Source organism: Stenella coeruleoalba (genome assembly GCF_951394435.1).
Source record: "Stenella coeruleoalba genome assembly, chromosome: 16".
Lineage (NCBI taxonomy): Eukaryota > Metazoa > Chordata > Mammalia > Artiodactyla > Delphinidae > Stenella > Stenella coeruleoalba.
The window spans coordinates 77,261,166-77,279,515 of NC_137162.1; the positions used below are offsets into that span (position 1 = coordinate 77,261,166).

The 18,350-nt window shown below is 42.1% G+C and overlaps 1 protein-coding gene across 4 annotated transcripts in view; it reads right to left on the reverse strand.

Moving 5' to 3' along the window:
* MTR (5-methyltetrahydrofolate-homocysteine methyltransferase) overlaps positions 1-18,350 on the reverse strand; it is a 163,096-nt gene that overhangs the window by 130,944 nt on the left and 13,802 nt on the right. For all 4 annotated transcript variants that reach the window (XM_079899952.1, XM_079899954.1, XM_079899951.1 and 1 more), the window contains 6 exons: positions 17,146-17,235; positions 15,037-15,106; positions 13,176-13,268; positions 11,711-11,817; positions 3,271-3,330; positions 2,411-2,505 (listed from right to left, as the gene is read on the reverse strand). In XM_079899952.1, the coding sequence (XP_079756078.1) occupies positions 2,411-2,505; positions 3,271-3,330; positions 11,711-11,817; positions 13,176-13,268; positions 15,037-15,106; positions 17,146-17,235 (515 nt within the window). The remainder of the gene's footprint in view (positions 1-2,410; positions 2,506-3,270; positions 3,331-11,710; positions 11,818-13,175; positions 13,269-15,036; positions 15,107-17,145; positions 17,236-18,350) is intronic.

Here is an 18,350-nt window from a genome sequence, read left to right on the forward strand (position 1 = left end):
TAGATCCTGAAACAGAGAAAGGACATTAGTGGAAAAACCTGAAACCAGAATAAAGTCAGGAGTTAGTTAATAGTAATATACTTTTAGTTTTGACGAAAGTACCACAGTTAATGCAAGATGTCTCATTAGAAAAAACTAGATGAAGAGCATATGGGAATTCTCTGTACTATCTTTGCAACTTTTCTGTAAATCTGAAATTATTCCAAAATAAAAAGTTTATTTAATAAATACCCAACTCCCATTCCTGATAAAAACTCTTAGTAAACTAGGAATAGAGGGGAACTTCCTCCGCTTGATAAAGAAGGTCTATAAAAAACCTGTAGCTAACATCATACTTAATGATACAGAACTAGATGCTTTCCCCGCAAGATCGGGAACAAGACAAGGATGCCCGCTTTCACCTCTTGCTAAACATCATTCTGGGAGTCCTAGGTGAGGCAATAAGAGAAGATGGAAAATAAAAGGTATACAGATTGGAAAGGAAGAAATAAATTTGTCTTTGTTCACAGATAAGACTATCTGTTCTAAAGAATCATCTAAAAAATTCTTAGAACCAAGGTTGTAAAGCACAAGCTTCATATACAAAAGTCAACTGTTGACCTATATACCAGCAATGAGCAACTGAAATTTGAAATACGAAACACATTATTTACAATGGCACCAAAATAAATGAAATACTTGTGTATAACTACAAAACTCTGATGAAAGAAATCAAGGCAGATCTAAATAAATGGAGATCTATCCGATGTTCATCAACAGGAAGACTTAATATAGTTAAGATGTCGATTCTTCCCAATTTTATATACATTTACAAAATGCCAGTAAAAATTCCAGCAAGTTATTTTGTGGATATCAACAAACTGATTCTAAAGTTTACATGATGAAGCAAACAACCCAGAATAGCTAATACAATTAGCTACTGTAGAAGAATAAAGTCAAAGCACTGGTACTACTTGACTTCAACACTCACTGGAAAGCTAAAGGAATCTCTGGTATTGATGAGAGAGCACAGACAAACAGATCAATGGTGCTGAACAGAGTCCAGGAACAGAATCACACAAATACAGTCAACTAATCTTTGACAAACGAGCAAAGGCAATCCAATGGAGAAAGGATTGTATTTTCAACAAACAGTACTGGAACAACTGGACATTCACATCTGAATACATTAATCTAGACAAAGATCTTACATCTTTCATAAAAATTAACGCAAAATGGATCACAGACCTAATTGCAAGTTGCAAAACTATTAAAGATATAAATATATATATAACAATTACATAGGAGAAAAATCTAGGTGTCCATGGGTTTGGAGATGAGTTTTTAGATACAACACCAGAAGCAGGATCCATGAAAGAAAGAAAGAAAAAAAAATGATAAGCTGGACTTCACTAAAATTACAAACTTCTGCTCCGCAAAAGATATGGTTAGGAGCATGAGAAGACAAGCCACGGACTAGGAACAAATATTTGCGAAACACATATGCAGTATCCAAAATATTTTCTTTAATTTTTCAAACTCAACAATAAGAAAACCACCCAACTAAAACAATAAGCAAAAGATCTGAAGAGGAGAAGCTACCTCAAGGTGTTGTTGCCAAAATTAAAAGAAAGAACTCTCATAAAGCACTTAGAACCAAGCCTGGCACACAGCAAACTCTCAATAAATATCTATGACTCTTATTTTTATGGCCAAGGCTATAATAACAGTGTATAGAGTGCTCTGAGAAGAACATCGACCTGGGCTGGTAAGAGAGGGAAGGGTCCCCAGAGAGGACCCTAGAGATGGGTCTGAAAGGCTCACGTGGCGGGGTGACCCTGCAGGGCAGGCATGGCCTCCAGGCAGGAGTAGAACGTGCACGGAAAAGGCACAGGAGGAAACTGTATAGACTCTTGGAGCTTCCATCTCACTCATGGTACAGAAGTTAAACCATTTTGATCAGAAAAATAGAGAGATGTTACAAACTAGAATGTAAAAGCCACGTTAATTTTAAAGATAAATATCTGAGCTTTAGAATTCCCACCTTATTTCAAACTACACTACTTCTGGTTGTTCCACAAGCAGGGAGTGAAAACACCTTGCAAAATTTTTAAGTGCTGATAATAGATTTAAAGTGTTGTTAGCAGGCCAAGCCAGTCTTAAACTATAAAGGGGACACTTACAGACAAAAAGGCAACTTTCTGGTGGGCCCAGGGCGTATGAGAACTCTCCCCCTCCCTCAAATCGACCCATTTAGGCAGTGTCTTCTGACGTCCTCAGGGCAGTCAGAATGTACTTCAAGGAAAGACAACATCTCATACAAGTGGTACCATAGAAATATAGAGAAGCAATCCCCTCCTGGGTCACAGTCTGTAGTCATCAGAAGAGATCCCCCCAAAAGGAATGGAGTCAGAAAAGAATGATCACTCACCAGAGTGGGTCTGCATGAGACACGCTGATGACAAACGCCTCCCCGGTCTGGCCAGAGAGAGTCCGCCCACTTTTATCAACAATTGTCCCTGAAATCTGAATTGAACAAAGTAAACTGTCAACAGCATAGACCTGAGTTATGAATACAGTCACAGAAACAAAATAAAATGAGTAGGCTGACTTTCTTTGTTTTTTTACAAGGAAGAGAACTGTGGCACTCAAACTCCAAAGCAGCACTGTTTTTTTTAACCGTCAGAACAGATGAATGCAAAGTGCCCAGGGGAGGGGTTGGAAAGCCACAGAAACAGAGAAAAGGGAAAGTCACGGAGACAAAAGCAGTGTCCAGAAAAGCTTTAGGATTCACACCTCCAGTCCCACTGGAGAAGACTTCCCCACAGATACCTCAGGTTATCCTGGTCTCCTGCTGTTCAACATCTGATTCATCTAACACCCCTGTTTGACTCTATTCTATTCTCACCAAGCAATGGGGGCCTGCCTGTTGCATTAATGAATTGGCAGCATGCTGTCTCTGGTGTTGGATGCTTCACGGTCAGCACACCAGTCCATCTGCCCTCGGGCCCTAATGAGAGTGAGCCTTTGGCTTTGGGGGACAAGTTCAGCCAGGCTTCTTTGGAATAGCCTGCCTTCCACAAACCACTGCTACATTCATTTTCTGTACATTTCCACGAATAAGACTGCTATTGATCTAGAGGTGGTGGAAGAAGGGAGGTGAACCAAGCAAGAAGCTGGTTCCTAAAAGATACTATCAATAGTTCCATGGCAGGAAAACAAAAACCCCACCCTCAAAATGACAGTATTAATAAAAACCAAAATTCATCATGCAAATATTTGAGAACTTACAAGGATAGGCCGGGGAGCATACTCCTCTTCAAAAAGTTTGTGGACTGCAAACAAGGCTGCCTGTCAGGGAGAAAAAGGACACCTTTGTTTCTGAAAGACTGTGACACAGGTCAGCCTAAATGGCTGATCAGAATGCTCCCTTACCCAGACCTCTTCAGATAAGATACACATCACGTTCTCTGGGGAGGAGAAGGAGAAACACGTCCTCCTGATAACGCACAACCCCAGGGCCCCTTTCTCAAGGGTAACACTGTACATGTTACAACAAAACAAATGCTGACTGAAAGTCCCTCCATGAACTAATACTTCCTCTGAGGAAGGGCTGAAGAGCTACTCTTTCTTCTTTTGCTCAGTCAAAATTAAAAATAGATAAATAAGAAGCCTCTGCTTTCCACAGCCTCATATATACATGGTAGGTACATGAACCAACAGTGTATGTCATTGCAAAAAAGAGTATGAGCTAGAATGGGTTGTAAAGGCACAAATCCTATGTCAATCTGTACCGTCCATGTTTTATTAAGTTCCGGGACCAGACACCAAGGTCCTCCAATGCTCAAGGCCGTTCCACATCGGAACTCACTGACACAGAGGGCCGACAGCACAAATTAAAACTATAGTGAGGTAGTATTTTTCAGCTATCAGATTGTAAAAGATCAAAAAGTTCAACAGAGGGCTTCCCTGGTGGCGCAGTGGTTGAGAGTCCGCCTGCTGATGCAGGGGACACGGGTTCGTGTCCCGCTCCGGGAAGATCCCACATGCCGTGGAGCGGCTGGGCCCATGAGCCATGGCCGCTGGGCCTGTGCGTCCGGAGCCTGTGCTCCGCAACCGGAGAGGCCGCAACAGTGAGAGGCCCACGTACCGAAAAAAAAAAGTTCAACAGAGAGGGTGTGGTGAAAGCAGCACTACTGTGCACTGCTTGCTGACTGGAGGATAAATGAGTACAATCTTAGAGGGAATTTGACACTAAAACTCAAAATTAACAGTGCCCAGACCCTTTAAACCTTGCAATTTCACTTGTAGAAATTTATCTTCAGAGACACTGTGCAAAAACGTTATGTATGAGGATATCTACTTTTTATTCTACACACTTATGTACCTTTGTACATATACAAAGAATATAATCACATACACATACGTACACGCGTCACGCACACTTTTATCTGCATGGAATCCCTGTCAGGACCCTCACACCAGTGAGAGCAGTGGTCCATGGGGAAGACGGCCGAATACCCAGGGAATAGGAAACAGAAGGATATTTACTTTTTACTCCATACATTTATGTGTCTTTTTTTTTTCTTTTCTGGCCGAGCAGCACGGCTAGCGGGATCTTAGTTCCCCAACCAGGGATAGGACCCGGACCCTTGGCAGTGAAAGCGCCAAGTCCTAACCACTGGACCGCCAGGGAATTCCCATTTCTGTGTCTTCTGAATTTTAGAACCATGCGTATATATTTATTACCTATGCATCTATGTACATATAGTAGCTATATATGAAAATATTTACTTTCATAATTAAAAAACCATTTTTTAAAAGTTAGAAACATAACCTTTTGAAGTTTCCTTCATTCTACTGGACTCAGTTAAAAATATTCAAGAATAAAATGGGCTTGGCGAAGAAGATGGCGGAAGAGTAAGACGCGGAGATCACCTTCCTCCCCACAGATACACCAGAAATACATCTACACGTGGAACAACTCCTACAGAACACCTACTGAATGCTGGCAGAAGACCTCAGACCTCCCAAAAGGCAAGAAACTCCCCACGTACCTGGGTAGGGCAAAAGAAAAAAGAATAAACAGAGACAAAAGAATAGGGATGGGGGCTTGCCTGGTGGCGCAGTGGTTGAGAGTCTGCCTGCTAACGCAGGGGACACGGGTTCGAGCCCTGGTCTGGGAGGATCCCACATGCCGTGGAGCAACTAGGCCCGTGAGCCACAACTACTGAGCTTGCGCGTCTGGAGCCTGCGCTCCGCAACAAGAGAGGCCGTGACAGTGAGAGGCCCGCGCACGGTGATGAAGAGTGGCCCCTGCTTGCCGCAACTAGAGAAAGCCCTCGCACAGAAACAAAGACCCAACACAGCAAAAATAAATAAAATAAAGAATAGGGACGGGACCTGCACCAGTGGGAGGGAGCCGTGAAGCAGGAAAGGTTTCCACACACTAGAAGCCCCTTCGCGGGCGGAGACTGCAGGTGGCGGAGGAGGGGAGCTTCGGAGCCACGGAGGAGAGCGCAGCCACAGGGGTGTGGAGGGCAAAGCAGAGAGATTTCCGCACAGAGGATCGGTGCCGACCAGCACTCACCAGACCGAGAGGCTTGTCTGCTCACCCACCAGGGCAGGCAGGGCTGGGAGCTGAGGCTCGGGCTTCGGTCAGAGCGCAGGGAGAGGACTGGCGGCGTGAACACAGCCTGAAGGGGGTAGTGCACCACGGCTAGCCAGGAGGGAGTCCAGGAAAAGTCTGGAGCTGCCGAAGAGGCAAGAGACTTTTTCTTCCCTCTTTGTTTCCTGGTGCGCGAGGAGAGGGGATTAAGAGCGCTGCTTAAAGGAGCTCCAGAGACGGGCACAAGCCGCGGCTAAAAGCGCAGACCCCACAGACAGGCATGAGACGCTAAGGCTGCTGCTGCCGCCAACAAGAAGCCTGTGTGCGAGCACAGGTCACTCTCCACACCTCCCTTCCGGGGAGCGTGTACAGCCCGCCACTGCCAGGGTCCCGGGATCCAGGGACAACTTCCCCGGGAGAACGCACCACGCCTCAGGCTGGTCACGGCAGCCTCTGCCGCAGGCTCGCCCCGCATCCGTGCCCCTCCCTCCCCCAGGCCTGAGTGAGCCGGAGCCCCCGAACCAGCGTCTCCTTTAACCCCATCCTGTCTGAGCGAAGAACAGACGCCCTCCAGTGACCTACACGCAGAGGCGGGGCCAAATCCAAAGCTGAAACCTCAGAGCTGTGCGAACAAAGAGAAAGGGAAATCTCTCCCAGAAGCCTCAGAAGCAGATTAAAGCTCCACAATCAACTTGATGTGCCCTGCACCTGTGGAATACCTGAATAGACAATGAATCATCCTAAGTTGAGGAGGTGGACTTTGAGAACAAGATGTATTATTTTTTCCCCTTTTCCTCTTTTTGTGAGTGTGTATGCTTCTGTGTGAGATTTTGTATAGCTTTGCTTTCACCACTTGTCCTACGGTTCTATCCATCCGTTTTTGTGGTTTTTTTACATTAAAAAAATTTTTTTTCTTAATAATTATTTTTTAATAACTTTATTTTATTTTACCTTACTTTATTTTATTTTCTTATACCCTCTTCCTTTCTTTCTTTCTTTCTACTTTTTCTCCCTTTTATTCTGAGCCGTGTGGATGAAAGGCTCTTGGTGCTGCAGCCAGGAGTCAGTGCTGTGCCTATGAGCTGGGAGAACCAACTTCAGGACACTGGTCCACAAGAGACCTCCCAGCTCCACGTTAATATCAAACGGCGAAAATCTCCCAGAGGTCTCCATCTCAACACCAACACCCAGCTTCACTCCACGACCAGCAAGCTACAGTGCTGGACACCCTATGCCAAACAACTAGCAAGACAGAAACACAACCCCACCCATTAGCAGAGAGGCTGCCTAAAATCATAATAAGGCCACAAACACCCCAAAACACACCACCAGACATAGACCTACCCACCAGAAAGACAAGATCCAGCCTCATCCACCAGAACACAGGCACTAGTCCCCTCCAACAGGAAGCCTACACAACCCACTGAACCAACTTTAGCCACTGGGGACAGACACCAAAAACAACGGGAACTACAAACCTGCAGCCTGCAAAAAGGAGACCCCAAACACAGTAAGGTAAGCAAAATGAGAAGACAGAAAAACACACAGCAGGTGAAGGAGCAAGATAAAAACCCACCAGATCTAACAAATGAAGAGGAAATAGGCAGTCTACCTGAAAAAGAATTCAGAATAATGATAGTAAAGATGATCCAAAATCTTGGAAATAGAATAGCCAAATACAAGAAACATTTAACAAGGACCTAGAAGAACTAAAGATGAAACAAGCAACGATGAACAACACAATCAATGAAATTAAAAATACTCTAGAAGGGATCAATAGCAGAATAACTGAGGCAGAAGAATGGATAAGTGACCTGGAAGATAAAATAGTGGAAATAATTACTGCAGAGCAGAATAAAGAAAAAAGAATGAAAAGAGCTGAGGACAGTCTCAGAGACCTCTGGGACAACATTAAACGCACCAACATTCAAATTATACGGGTTCCAGAAGAAGAAGAGAAAAAGAAAGGGACTGAGAAAATATTTGAAGAGATTATAGTTGAAAACTTCCTTAATACGGGCAAGGAAATAGTTAATCAAGTCCAGGAAGCACAGAAAGTCCCATACAGGATAAATCCAAGGAGAAACACGCCAAGACACATATTAATCAAACTGACAAAAATTAAATACAAAGAAAACATATTAAAAGCAGCAAGGGAAAAACAACAAATAACACACAAGGGAATCCCCATAAGGTTAACAGCTGATCTTTCAGCAGAAACTCTGCAAGCCAGAAGGGACTGGCAGGACATATTTAAAGTGATGAAGGAGAAAAACCTGCAACCAAGATTACTCTACCCAGCAAGGATCTCATTCAGATTTGATGGAGAAATTAAAACCTTTACAGACAAGCAAAAGCTGAGAGGGTTCAGCACCACCAAACCAGCTTTACAACAAATGTTAAAGGATCTTCTCTAGGCAAGTAAGACAAGAGAAGGAAAAGACCTATAATAACAAACCCAAAACAATTAAGAAAATGGGAATAGGAACATACATATCGATAATTACCTTAAATGTAAATGGATTAAATGCTCCCACCAAAAGACAGACTGGGGGCTTCCCTGGTGGCGCAGTGGTTGAGAGTCCGCCTGCTGATGCAGGGGACACGGGTTCATGCCCCGGTCCGGGATGATCCCACATGCCGCGGAGTGGCTGGGCCCGTGAGCCGTGGCCGCTGAGCCTGTGCATCCAGAGCCTGTGCTCCACAACGGGAGAGGCCACAGCAGAAAGAGGCCCGTGTACCACAAAAAAAAAAAAAAAAGGAAAAAGGGAGAAGACTCAAATCAATAGAATTAGAAATGAAAAAGGAGAAGTAACAACTGACACTGCAGAAATACAAAAGATCATGAGACATTACTACAAGCAACTCTATGCCAATAAAATGGACAACCTGGAAGAAATGGACAACTTCTTAGAAAAGCACAACCTGCCAAGACTGAATCAGGAAGAAACAGAAAATATGAACAGACCAATCACAAGCACTGAAATTGAAACTGTGATTAAAAATCTTCCAGCAAACAAAAGCCCAGGACCAGATGGCTTCACAGGCGAATTCTATCAAACACTTAGAGAAGAGCTAACACCTATCCTTCTCAAACTCTTCCAAAATATAGCAGAGGGAGGAACACTCCCAAACTCATTCTATGAGGCCACCATCACCCTGATACCAAAACCAGACAAGGATGTCACAAAGAAAGAAAACTACAGGCCAATAACACTGATGAACGCAGATGCAAAAATCCTCAACAAAGTATTAGCAAACAGAATCCAACAGCACATTAAAAGGATCATATACCATGATCAAGTGGGGTTTATTCCAGGAATGCAAGGATTCTTCAATATACGCAAATCAATCAATGCGATACACCATATTAACAAATTGAAGGAGAAAAACCATATGGTCATCTCAATAGATGCAGAGAAAGCTTTCAACAAAATTCAACACCCATTTATGATTAAAAAACCTCCAGAAAATAGGCATAGAGGGAACTTTCCTCAACATAATAAAGGCCATATATGACAAACCCACAGCCAACATCATCCTCAATGGTGAAAAACTGAAACCATTTCCACTGAGATTAGGAACAAGACAAGGTTGCCCACTTTCACCACTCTTATTCAACATAGTTTCGGAAGTTTTAGCCACAGCAATGAAAGAAGAAAAGGAAATAAAAGGAATCCAAATCGGAAAAGAAGAAGTAAAGCTGTCACTGTTTGCAGATGACATGATACTATACATGAAGAATCCTAAAGATGCTACCAGAAAACTACTAGAGCTAATCAATGAATTTGGTAAAGTAGCAGGATACAAAATTAATGCACATAAATCTCTGGCATTCCTATACACTAATGATGAAAAATCTGAAAGGGAAATCAAGAAAACACTCCCATTTCCCATTGCAACAAAAAGAATAAAATATCTAGGAATAAACCTACCTTAGGAGACAAGAGACCTGTATGCAGAAAATTATAAGACACTGATGAAAGAAATTAAGGATGATACAAATAGATGGAGAGTTATACCATGTTGTTGGATACGAAGAATCAACATTGTGAAAATGACTCTAGTACCCAAAGCAATCTACAGATTCAATGCAATACCTATCAAACTACCACTGGCATTTTTCACAGAACTGGAACAAAAAATTTCACCATTTGTATGGAAACACAAAAGATCCCAAATAACCAAAGCAATCTTGAGAATGAAAAACGGAGCTGGAGGAATCAGGCTCCCTGAATTCAGACTATACTACAAAGCTACAGTAATCAAGACAGTATGGTACTGGCACAAAAACAGAAATATAGATCAATGGAACAGGATAGAAAGCCCAGAGATAAACCCACGCACATATGGTCACCTTATCTTTGATAAAGGAGGCAGGAATGTACAGTGGAGAAAGGACAGCCTCTTCAATAAGTGGTGCTGGGAAAACTGGTCAGGTACATGTAAAAGTATGAGATTAGATCACTCCCTAACACCATACACAAAAATAAGCTCCAAATGGATTAAAGACCTAAATGTAAGGCCAGAAACTATCAAACTCTTAGAGGAAAACATAGGCAGAACACTCTATGACATAAATCACAGCAAGAGCCTTTTTGACCCACCTCCTAGAGAAATGGAAATAAAAACAAAAAGAAACAAATGGGACCTAATGAAACTTCAAAGCTTTTGCACAGCAAAGGAAACCATAAACAAGACCAAAAGACAACCCTCAGAATGGGAGGAAATATTTGCAAATGAAACAACTGACAAAGGATTAATCTCCAAAATTTACAAGCAGCTCATGCAGCTCAATAACAAAAAAACAAACAACCCAATCCAAAAATGGGCAGAAGACCTAAATAGACATTTCTCCAAAGAAGATATACAGACTGCCAACAAACACATGAAAGAATGCTCAACATCATTAATCATTAGAGAAATGCAAATCAAAACTACAATGAGATATCATCTCACACCTGTCAGAATGGCCATCATCAAAAAATCTACAAACAATAAATGTTGGAGAGGGTGTGAAGAAAAGGGAACACTCTTGCACTGCTGGTGGGAATGTGAATTGGTACAGCCACTGTGGAGAACAGTATGGAGGTTCCTTAAAAATCTACAAATAGAACTACCATACAACCCAGCAATGCCACTACTGGGCATATACCCTGAGAAAACCATAACTCAAAAAGAGTCATGTGGGCTTCCCTGATGGCGCAGTGGTTGAGAGTCCGCCTGCTGATGCAGGGAATACGGGTTCATGCCCTGGTCCGGGAAGATCCCACATGCCGCAGAGCGGCTGGGCCCGTGAGCCATGGCCGCTGAGCCTGCGCGTCCGGAGCCTGTGCTCCGCAACCGGAGAGGCCACAACAGTGAGAGGCCCGTGTACGGCAAAAATAAAAAAAAAAAGAGTCATGTATCAAAATGTTCATTGCAGCTCTATTTACAATAGCCAGGAGATGGAAACAACCTAAGTGTCCCTCATTGGATGAATGGATAAAGAAGATGTGGCACATATATATAATGGAATATTACTCAGCCATAAAACGAAATGAAATTGAGCTATTTGTAATGAGATGGATGGACCTAGAGTCTGTCATACAGAGTGAAGTCAGAAAGAGAAAGGCAAATACCATATGCTAACACATATATATGGAATTTAAGAAAAAAAAAATGTCATGAAGAACCTAGGCGTAATACAGGAATAAAGACACAGACCTACTAGAGAATGGACTTGAGGACATGGGGAGGGGGAAGGGTAAGCTGTGACAAAGTGAGAGAGTGACATGGACATATATACACTACCAAACGTAAAACAGATAGCTAGTGCGAAGCAGCCGCATAGCAAAGGGAGATCAGCTCGGTGCTTTGTGACCACACAGAGGGGTGGGATAGGGAGGGTGGGTGGGAGGGAGAGAGAGGGAAGAGATATGGGAACATATGTATAGGTATAACTGATTCACTTTGTTGTAAAGCAATTATACTCCAATAAAGATGTAAAAAAAAAAAAAGAAGAAAATGGAATCAAGGAATTTGCTTTAACTTTAATAATGGCTATTACAATCTCCTCACTACATTAGGGGATGCACCCCAGCCCCCAGCCCAGCCCAGCCCCTTTTTTCTCCTTTAACTCACCTTAGCATTGGCAGTATCAAAAATAGTTTCAATGAGTAAGATATCAACCCCACCATCCAGAAGCCCTTTGGCCTGCTCTTTGTATGCTTCAACGAGTTCATCAAATGCTGCAAAAAACAAACCACACCCAGGACATTAGTCATGGACATCCTCTGAAAGCCCAGGACACGCTGAGTTCAGGTCTGGTGCCACGTGAACTGACCACTGCTGGTTTATAATACATAATTTAAGGGCAACACCACCTTTTGTAAGAAACATGGCAGTGATGCAAGTTAAACCAGCAAATTGAACACAGATGCTCCTAAGCACTTAGCACACGGGCTCACTTCCCATGTGTGAGCCGAGAATGAGTGGCTGGGTGGAAAGGTGTTTGATTTCTTGAGCCCTGGCTCTTACTTTTAAGATCTTTAATACAGATCTTTCCAGGGATGGTGTTAATCAATTCAGGGATGAGTGTGAGGAACAACAGGAGAAACGTGTCACACTGATCTGGATACAACACCGGTTGCATCACATTCTCTCACACACTCTAAGGTAAAAGTCTGCGGTCCTGTAGATTTTGCTCCTGCCCTCTGACACCAACTCTGTCAGAGAAGAAACCTGCCTGGGGGGCAATTTCACTCTCAAACACAAAAGTGTCTAATCACTCCTAGATAAAATTTTTGTTAGAAATGTCTACTTCCATCTGAGAGGTCACCCCTCTCCCCATTTGATCTCTCACCCAAGAAAGAAAAGATGCTCATATATTCAATAGAGAAGCCTACTTCATCCTATTCAGCACAAGAGACAGGAAACGTTAGCTCCTCACTGCCACACGTCAGCCCAGAATGAGCAACCCCCGGTGGAAAGTGTGGTATCTGTCACCAAAACCTACAATCCACACTTGCCTGAACTTGCCTTCTACACAGAACTCATTACCACGCGTAGCATCATTACTATTCTGCTCTAATCATTCAATACTTTTTGTTTTTTTTGTAGTCTGATGCTTAAGAAATTGCCCTAGATTTCTAGACTTTTCATACACTCTCAATGCAAGTATGCTTACAGATGGTGGTTTACAACGTTTACAATGCTAGCATGCATATATAGCTTAGACTGTTTTCTGATAAATAAAGTGGGAGTCTAGTGGGTTATCCTATAACTGACCAAGGCCTGGTATCTATATTTGCTCAACTTCTCAGTTTAAAGTTTTATTTTGATTGGTTTCATTTCCGCAGCTCATAAAGAAGCCCAAACACAACAACATGCACCTTTGAAAGCAGGCTCAAAATGAGTAATACTAACACTATGACTAATACTAGCTCACTTTTTATCTTAATGTCTACTACATTCCAGGGACTGCTGTAAGCCCTTAAGTCACAATAATCCTTAAGTAGATGCTGGTATTGGCCCCATTTTACAGATTTATAGATTACTGAAACACAGAGGTACTTGCCCAAGGTCAATGATTATATCTCATACTCACTGATGTTCCTGTAATCTGGTCTTTCCACAGATGGGGACACAGAGAGTGTCTTGTTAGTTGGACCCAGAGCTCCTGCCACATACCTCTTAATTCCTTTAGGAAAAGAAAAACAAGTGTGAAATCTCTAAACAGCTCATAACTTAATACGCTATCAGATTTCCCCTAGAACACAGGTATACAATCCTTTGTCCGTAACTCTGAAATCCAAAAAGCACAAAAGCCCCACTTTTTTCCTTAATTCATTTGACAACAAAACTTGACCTCTCCTAAACTACAAGAGGCTATTTATAGTCTTTACCTCACTTAGTGGACGATTCATAGATTTTACTGCAAACAGATGTTTGATTATGAGGCTGTCCTGGATCCCACTGAGGAAATTATGAAATATAAAGTATGTGCACATGTTACCGCCAAGCCAAAAACTCTGAATTCTCACACATGTGGCTTCAAAGAATTTCAGTTAGCAATCCTTTCCTATCACCATAGCTATGCTTGAACAAATGGTCTCTCTCCCTAATCTTAAGAAAACCCTGAAGGTTGTGAACATAGGTTTTGCAAAAGTTCTTCACAGTAGCATTGATCTTGAAATGCTCTCCACTGCTGTACTACAGGGCCTTTGCTGGGGGAAAATATTAAATCACGATTAACAATTATGAAGCCTGAAATTCAAGTATGAAGCAGATCAAATCTCACATTAAAACTGTTTCATGAATGTTTTAATAAGCTTTCCTCTAGGCTAGAGTCTAGGTGCTTCTAAAGGAGCCGGAGATATTGTGTTTCTTACATATGGGAACACAGGGCAGGGCCGCAGTGCTCATCACCTTTGGTGGTTTTAACCAGGTGGTTATGCTTAACCATCTAACTGGAGCAAACTACCCACTAGCTGATAGCCCAGCCTTTGAACAGCTTACAAGCCCCGATATTCTTTATCTTCCCCAAAGCTGAACAATAACATGGGTGTAAGAAAAACGTCCTTGTCTTTCCCTGCTTTAGCTGGTTTGATAGCCTCTGACCTGTGACTTTGTTGGGGCAACAGTCTATGCCCTTCTGATTTCAACATTATCTCTCAGAAACGGAGCTCCTATAAATGGCTTCAGTCTTCATCAGTATGCTGTGTCTAACTTCCCAACAATTTTGCTTTACATCTTCCCTGTTGGCAATAATTTCACGTTTCCAAATCTTAAGGGGCAGGTATTTCTTCCATTCCTTTCCCACCCTCAAAGCCTCCCCTGCAGCTGGTGCCCAAGTGTTCTTATGGCAGCCAGCCAGGAGGCTAGTTACTTCAGGGAGGCACTTTTCAAATCCCAGTAAGACTGATTCTCATGCCACCCTCTTTGTGTGGTACACAGCGCCTTCAAAGACACTAGTGGTATGAAGTAGAAGATGCTCAAAAGACAATCTTTCTTTACCTAAATAAGGCAAAATCACAGGGGTGAGGGAAGCTTTCAAGCGAGAAGATCAAATGTCTTAATGATCACCAATGTAACCAAAACAGCTGTGCCTCAATAACCAAAAGACGTACTTCCAAAGGGAGACAAATCATTTTAGCTGTAAATGTACAAGGAAGTCACAGTTCTACCTACAAAGTTAGGATAAAACACCCAGTAGAGTAAACACAGCGTAAACCCTGAGCCCAAGGCCCAAGGAAACAGAGTCAATTCAGAGGGACACTGAATGCTTGACTATGAAACTGCAGAGAAGTAACCTACAAACAAGTACGTGATGGTGTCTGCAGTGCTGCTGTAGGCCAACTGTCGCGAAAGGAAAAGGGGCAGTAAGGACAGTATATTATAGCTGAGGATGTCAAAGGAAACATCTTTGTAAAAAAAAAAAAAAAAAAAAGGAGAAAACTGTTCCTTACCTGTCTGGAGAGTTATCTCCTCAGCTGCTTTTCTGGCCACTCCCGCAGAGCACTTGTTCATCCTGTAGGCCTAACACATCAACTGCAAATGTTAGTTTGTCCTTCTTTCCCTCCATAAAATAAGGAATTCATGACCTTCTAAAACACAGTTTTATTCAGTAAGGAAAGGTGGAGTGAATTAGTTTGAGGTCTGAATGAAATCTTAGTCAAAAAGGCCTACCAGCGGCCCCAGCCTTGAGGGCAACAGGAAAGGCAAGAGTCTTTGGGAACTGCTTTTACGGTCTTCCACAGAACCATGAGCCAGCTGGCAAAAAGGGCAATCTCCGGACGTCTGGCATGTCAGAATAAGCTGATGTAGTGAAATATTCTGAGTTAGAAAAAAGCATAGTAATGGAAAAAGCAGGGGCTTCAGAGACAGAAGACCTGGGTTCTAAAACCAGCTCTGTCACTACCTGCCAGGGTGGTTCCCTTAGGAACTCCTCCAGGTCCTGGCTTCCTACACCGTACAATGGTGGGAATCAGTGGGTCTCAAGTTTTTGTAGATTATGAAACTCTTGAGAATTTGGAGAAGGGCCACGAACCCTCTCACTAGGAAATAAAGCAAGCATGCAGAAACATACAAAGTAGTGCCAGCAAGTTTTACCGAAAAACACTCAAGCCCATTCATTTACGTATTGTCTGTTGCTGCTTTTGCACTATAATGCTAGCGTTGAGTAGTTGCAAAAGAGACAGTACTAGCCAACAAAGCTTAAAATATTTACTGTCTGGCCCTTAACGGAAAATGTTTGCCAACTCCCGCCCTCAAATAATTCCCTTGATAACCCACAAGGCAAGTGATTTCACAAAGCCCCATCACCATAAGGGAAAACAGTGTCAGAGAACTCAGAACTATGTGCATGAACACAGAGGCAAGTTCTGGAAAAATCCCACCCAGAAATGGGGACCTCAGCATCTACCATATATTTTCATCATTAACCATTTACAAAACTTGAATATGGAAGCATCCTGTTGACTAAAAAGAAATGAAATCCTTTACCCCACACCCACTAGGATGCTTACTATCAGGAAAAAACAAAAACAAAACAAATGCTGGCAAAGATGTGTAAAAACTGGAAACCTTGTACACTATTGGTGGGTATACAAAATGATGCAGCCACTGTGGAAAACAGTATGGTGGTTTCGCCAAAAATTAAACATTGAATTAGTGTATAATTCGGCAACTCTACTTCTGGTTATGTATAGATACTCAAAGGAAATGAAAGCAGGGATGAAGAACAGATTATCTGTACACCATGCTCATAGTAACATTGTTCACAGGAGCCAAAAGGTGGAATCAGCCCATGTCCCTCAGCGGATGAATGAATAAACAAAATGTGGCATATCCATACGGTGGAATATTATTCAACCTCGAAAGAGTACGATATTCTGATACATGCTACATCATCAGTGAACCTTAGGGACATTAAACTAAGTGAAACAAGATAAGTCACAAAAGGACAAAAACTGTATGATCCACTCAGATAAGGTAGCTAGGGGAGTTAAATTCATAGAGACAGAAAGTAGAATGGTGGTTTCTAAGGGCTGAGGTGGAAGGGAAAATTGGGAATTATTGTTTAATGGGTACAGAGTCTAAGTTCTACAAGGTGAAAAGAGTTCCACGGACAGATGGTGGTAACGGTAGCACAACAATGTGAATGTACTTAATGACACTGAACTGTACACTTAACATTGGTTAAAATAGTAAATTTTATGTTACATGTATTTTTCCACAATTTTTTAAAGAAAGGAAACCAAATCTGGCCCCCAACTTAAAAAGGCTTCACAGAACTGTGCACATGGCCAATCATTATGCTTTTATTCAAGTCACTGCATAATGAGTATCGTTTTTATTTGATTATTACTTGCCCATAAAGAAACCAGCTGGAAAATGAATGGGCTGTTGTGTGTATAAGCAGAAGCGATTCTAACCATTTTCCCCATCTGACCACAAATAATAGATAACTAGGCATTAGCTTGACTCTGCAGCTTTGGCTGGTTTTCTCACTAGCAATTACCAATGCAGCAAACGCTCATGAATATCTTAGATACAAGGAAAAATGAAATCCTTACCAAGTGTTCGAGGCCATAGTCAGCTTGGGCAATAGCAGTGCTGCTAAAAGTATTTGTTTCAATGATATCTGCCCCAGCCAGCAAGTAATCCTGCCACGAGAGAAAGTAATGTCAATGCTATGAATTTTAGAATCCCTGTCCCCCAACAATAAACTAGTCTTTTCCTCACCAAGGCCACCAAACATCTTTTGACCACTTACTAAGTGCAAGGCACTGTACTAGATAGAGGCTGGGGATGCAAAAAGACCTAAGGATTTCACAGAAAGGCCTGTGATATGAACAAATAAACACAGAACTTGAATTCAGACAAAGTTCACTTGTGGTGTGAATTGAGTCAAGTTCTTTAAACTCTGAGTTTCAGTTTCCTCATTTGAAAATAGTATAACCCTAACCCTACTTCACCGGGTGGCCAGATGATGGTACAGATCACACACCAAGCTTCTGGCACACGATGGCCAAGGAACATTCCTTCTGTTCCTTTGCCAGCTCTCTGCTTCAGCACAGTGAGAACCCCGCTGAGAAGGGCACTATCTCTGCAGTCTTGATTCTGACCACCGTTGTTTCAGTGCACAGCTCCTGGTCCCTCTGAGCCACATCTGCACCCTTACGAAACCCTGAGGACCTCGGTGCCCTCCGGTTCTCCTTGTTTGAAACATTTCTGCCTTGTTTCACTCTTTGGACACCATCTCAACCTCAATCCGATGAAAATTCTGGAATCTCTTGATTTTCCAATAGTGAGTAAGCCCAACCCCACCTAAGCAGATGGACACTGTTTGCAGAAGAGCTGGGAAATGAAAACCAAGATTCACACATTTATAATAAGTCACAAACATCCCAACTATCTATCACTAGGGAAATTACTAAATAAACTATAATATGTCCATTTTATTACATGCTATGGGGCAGCTGAAAAACAGTGTGCACATATATGTACATACACTAACACGGAAAATCTCCAAAAGTATTGAGTAGAAAAACAAAATTGACTGATATGTAAACCATGACACCATTAAGTTTAAAACATACATACACACAAATTGTACTGAGTTTTCTACAGATATCTATATGTATACATGTACATACATAATATATACATATACATAAATGCATAACAAATGATCTGGAAAGACATACATCAACTAGTATAAGTGGTTATCTCTGGGGAAAAAATAGAAATTTGGAGTAGTGGTAAAAAGGGAATTTAT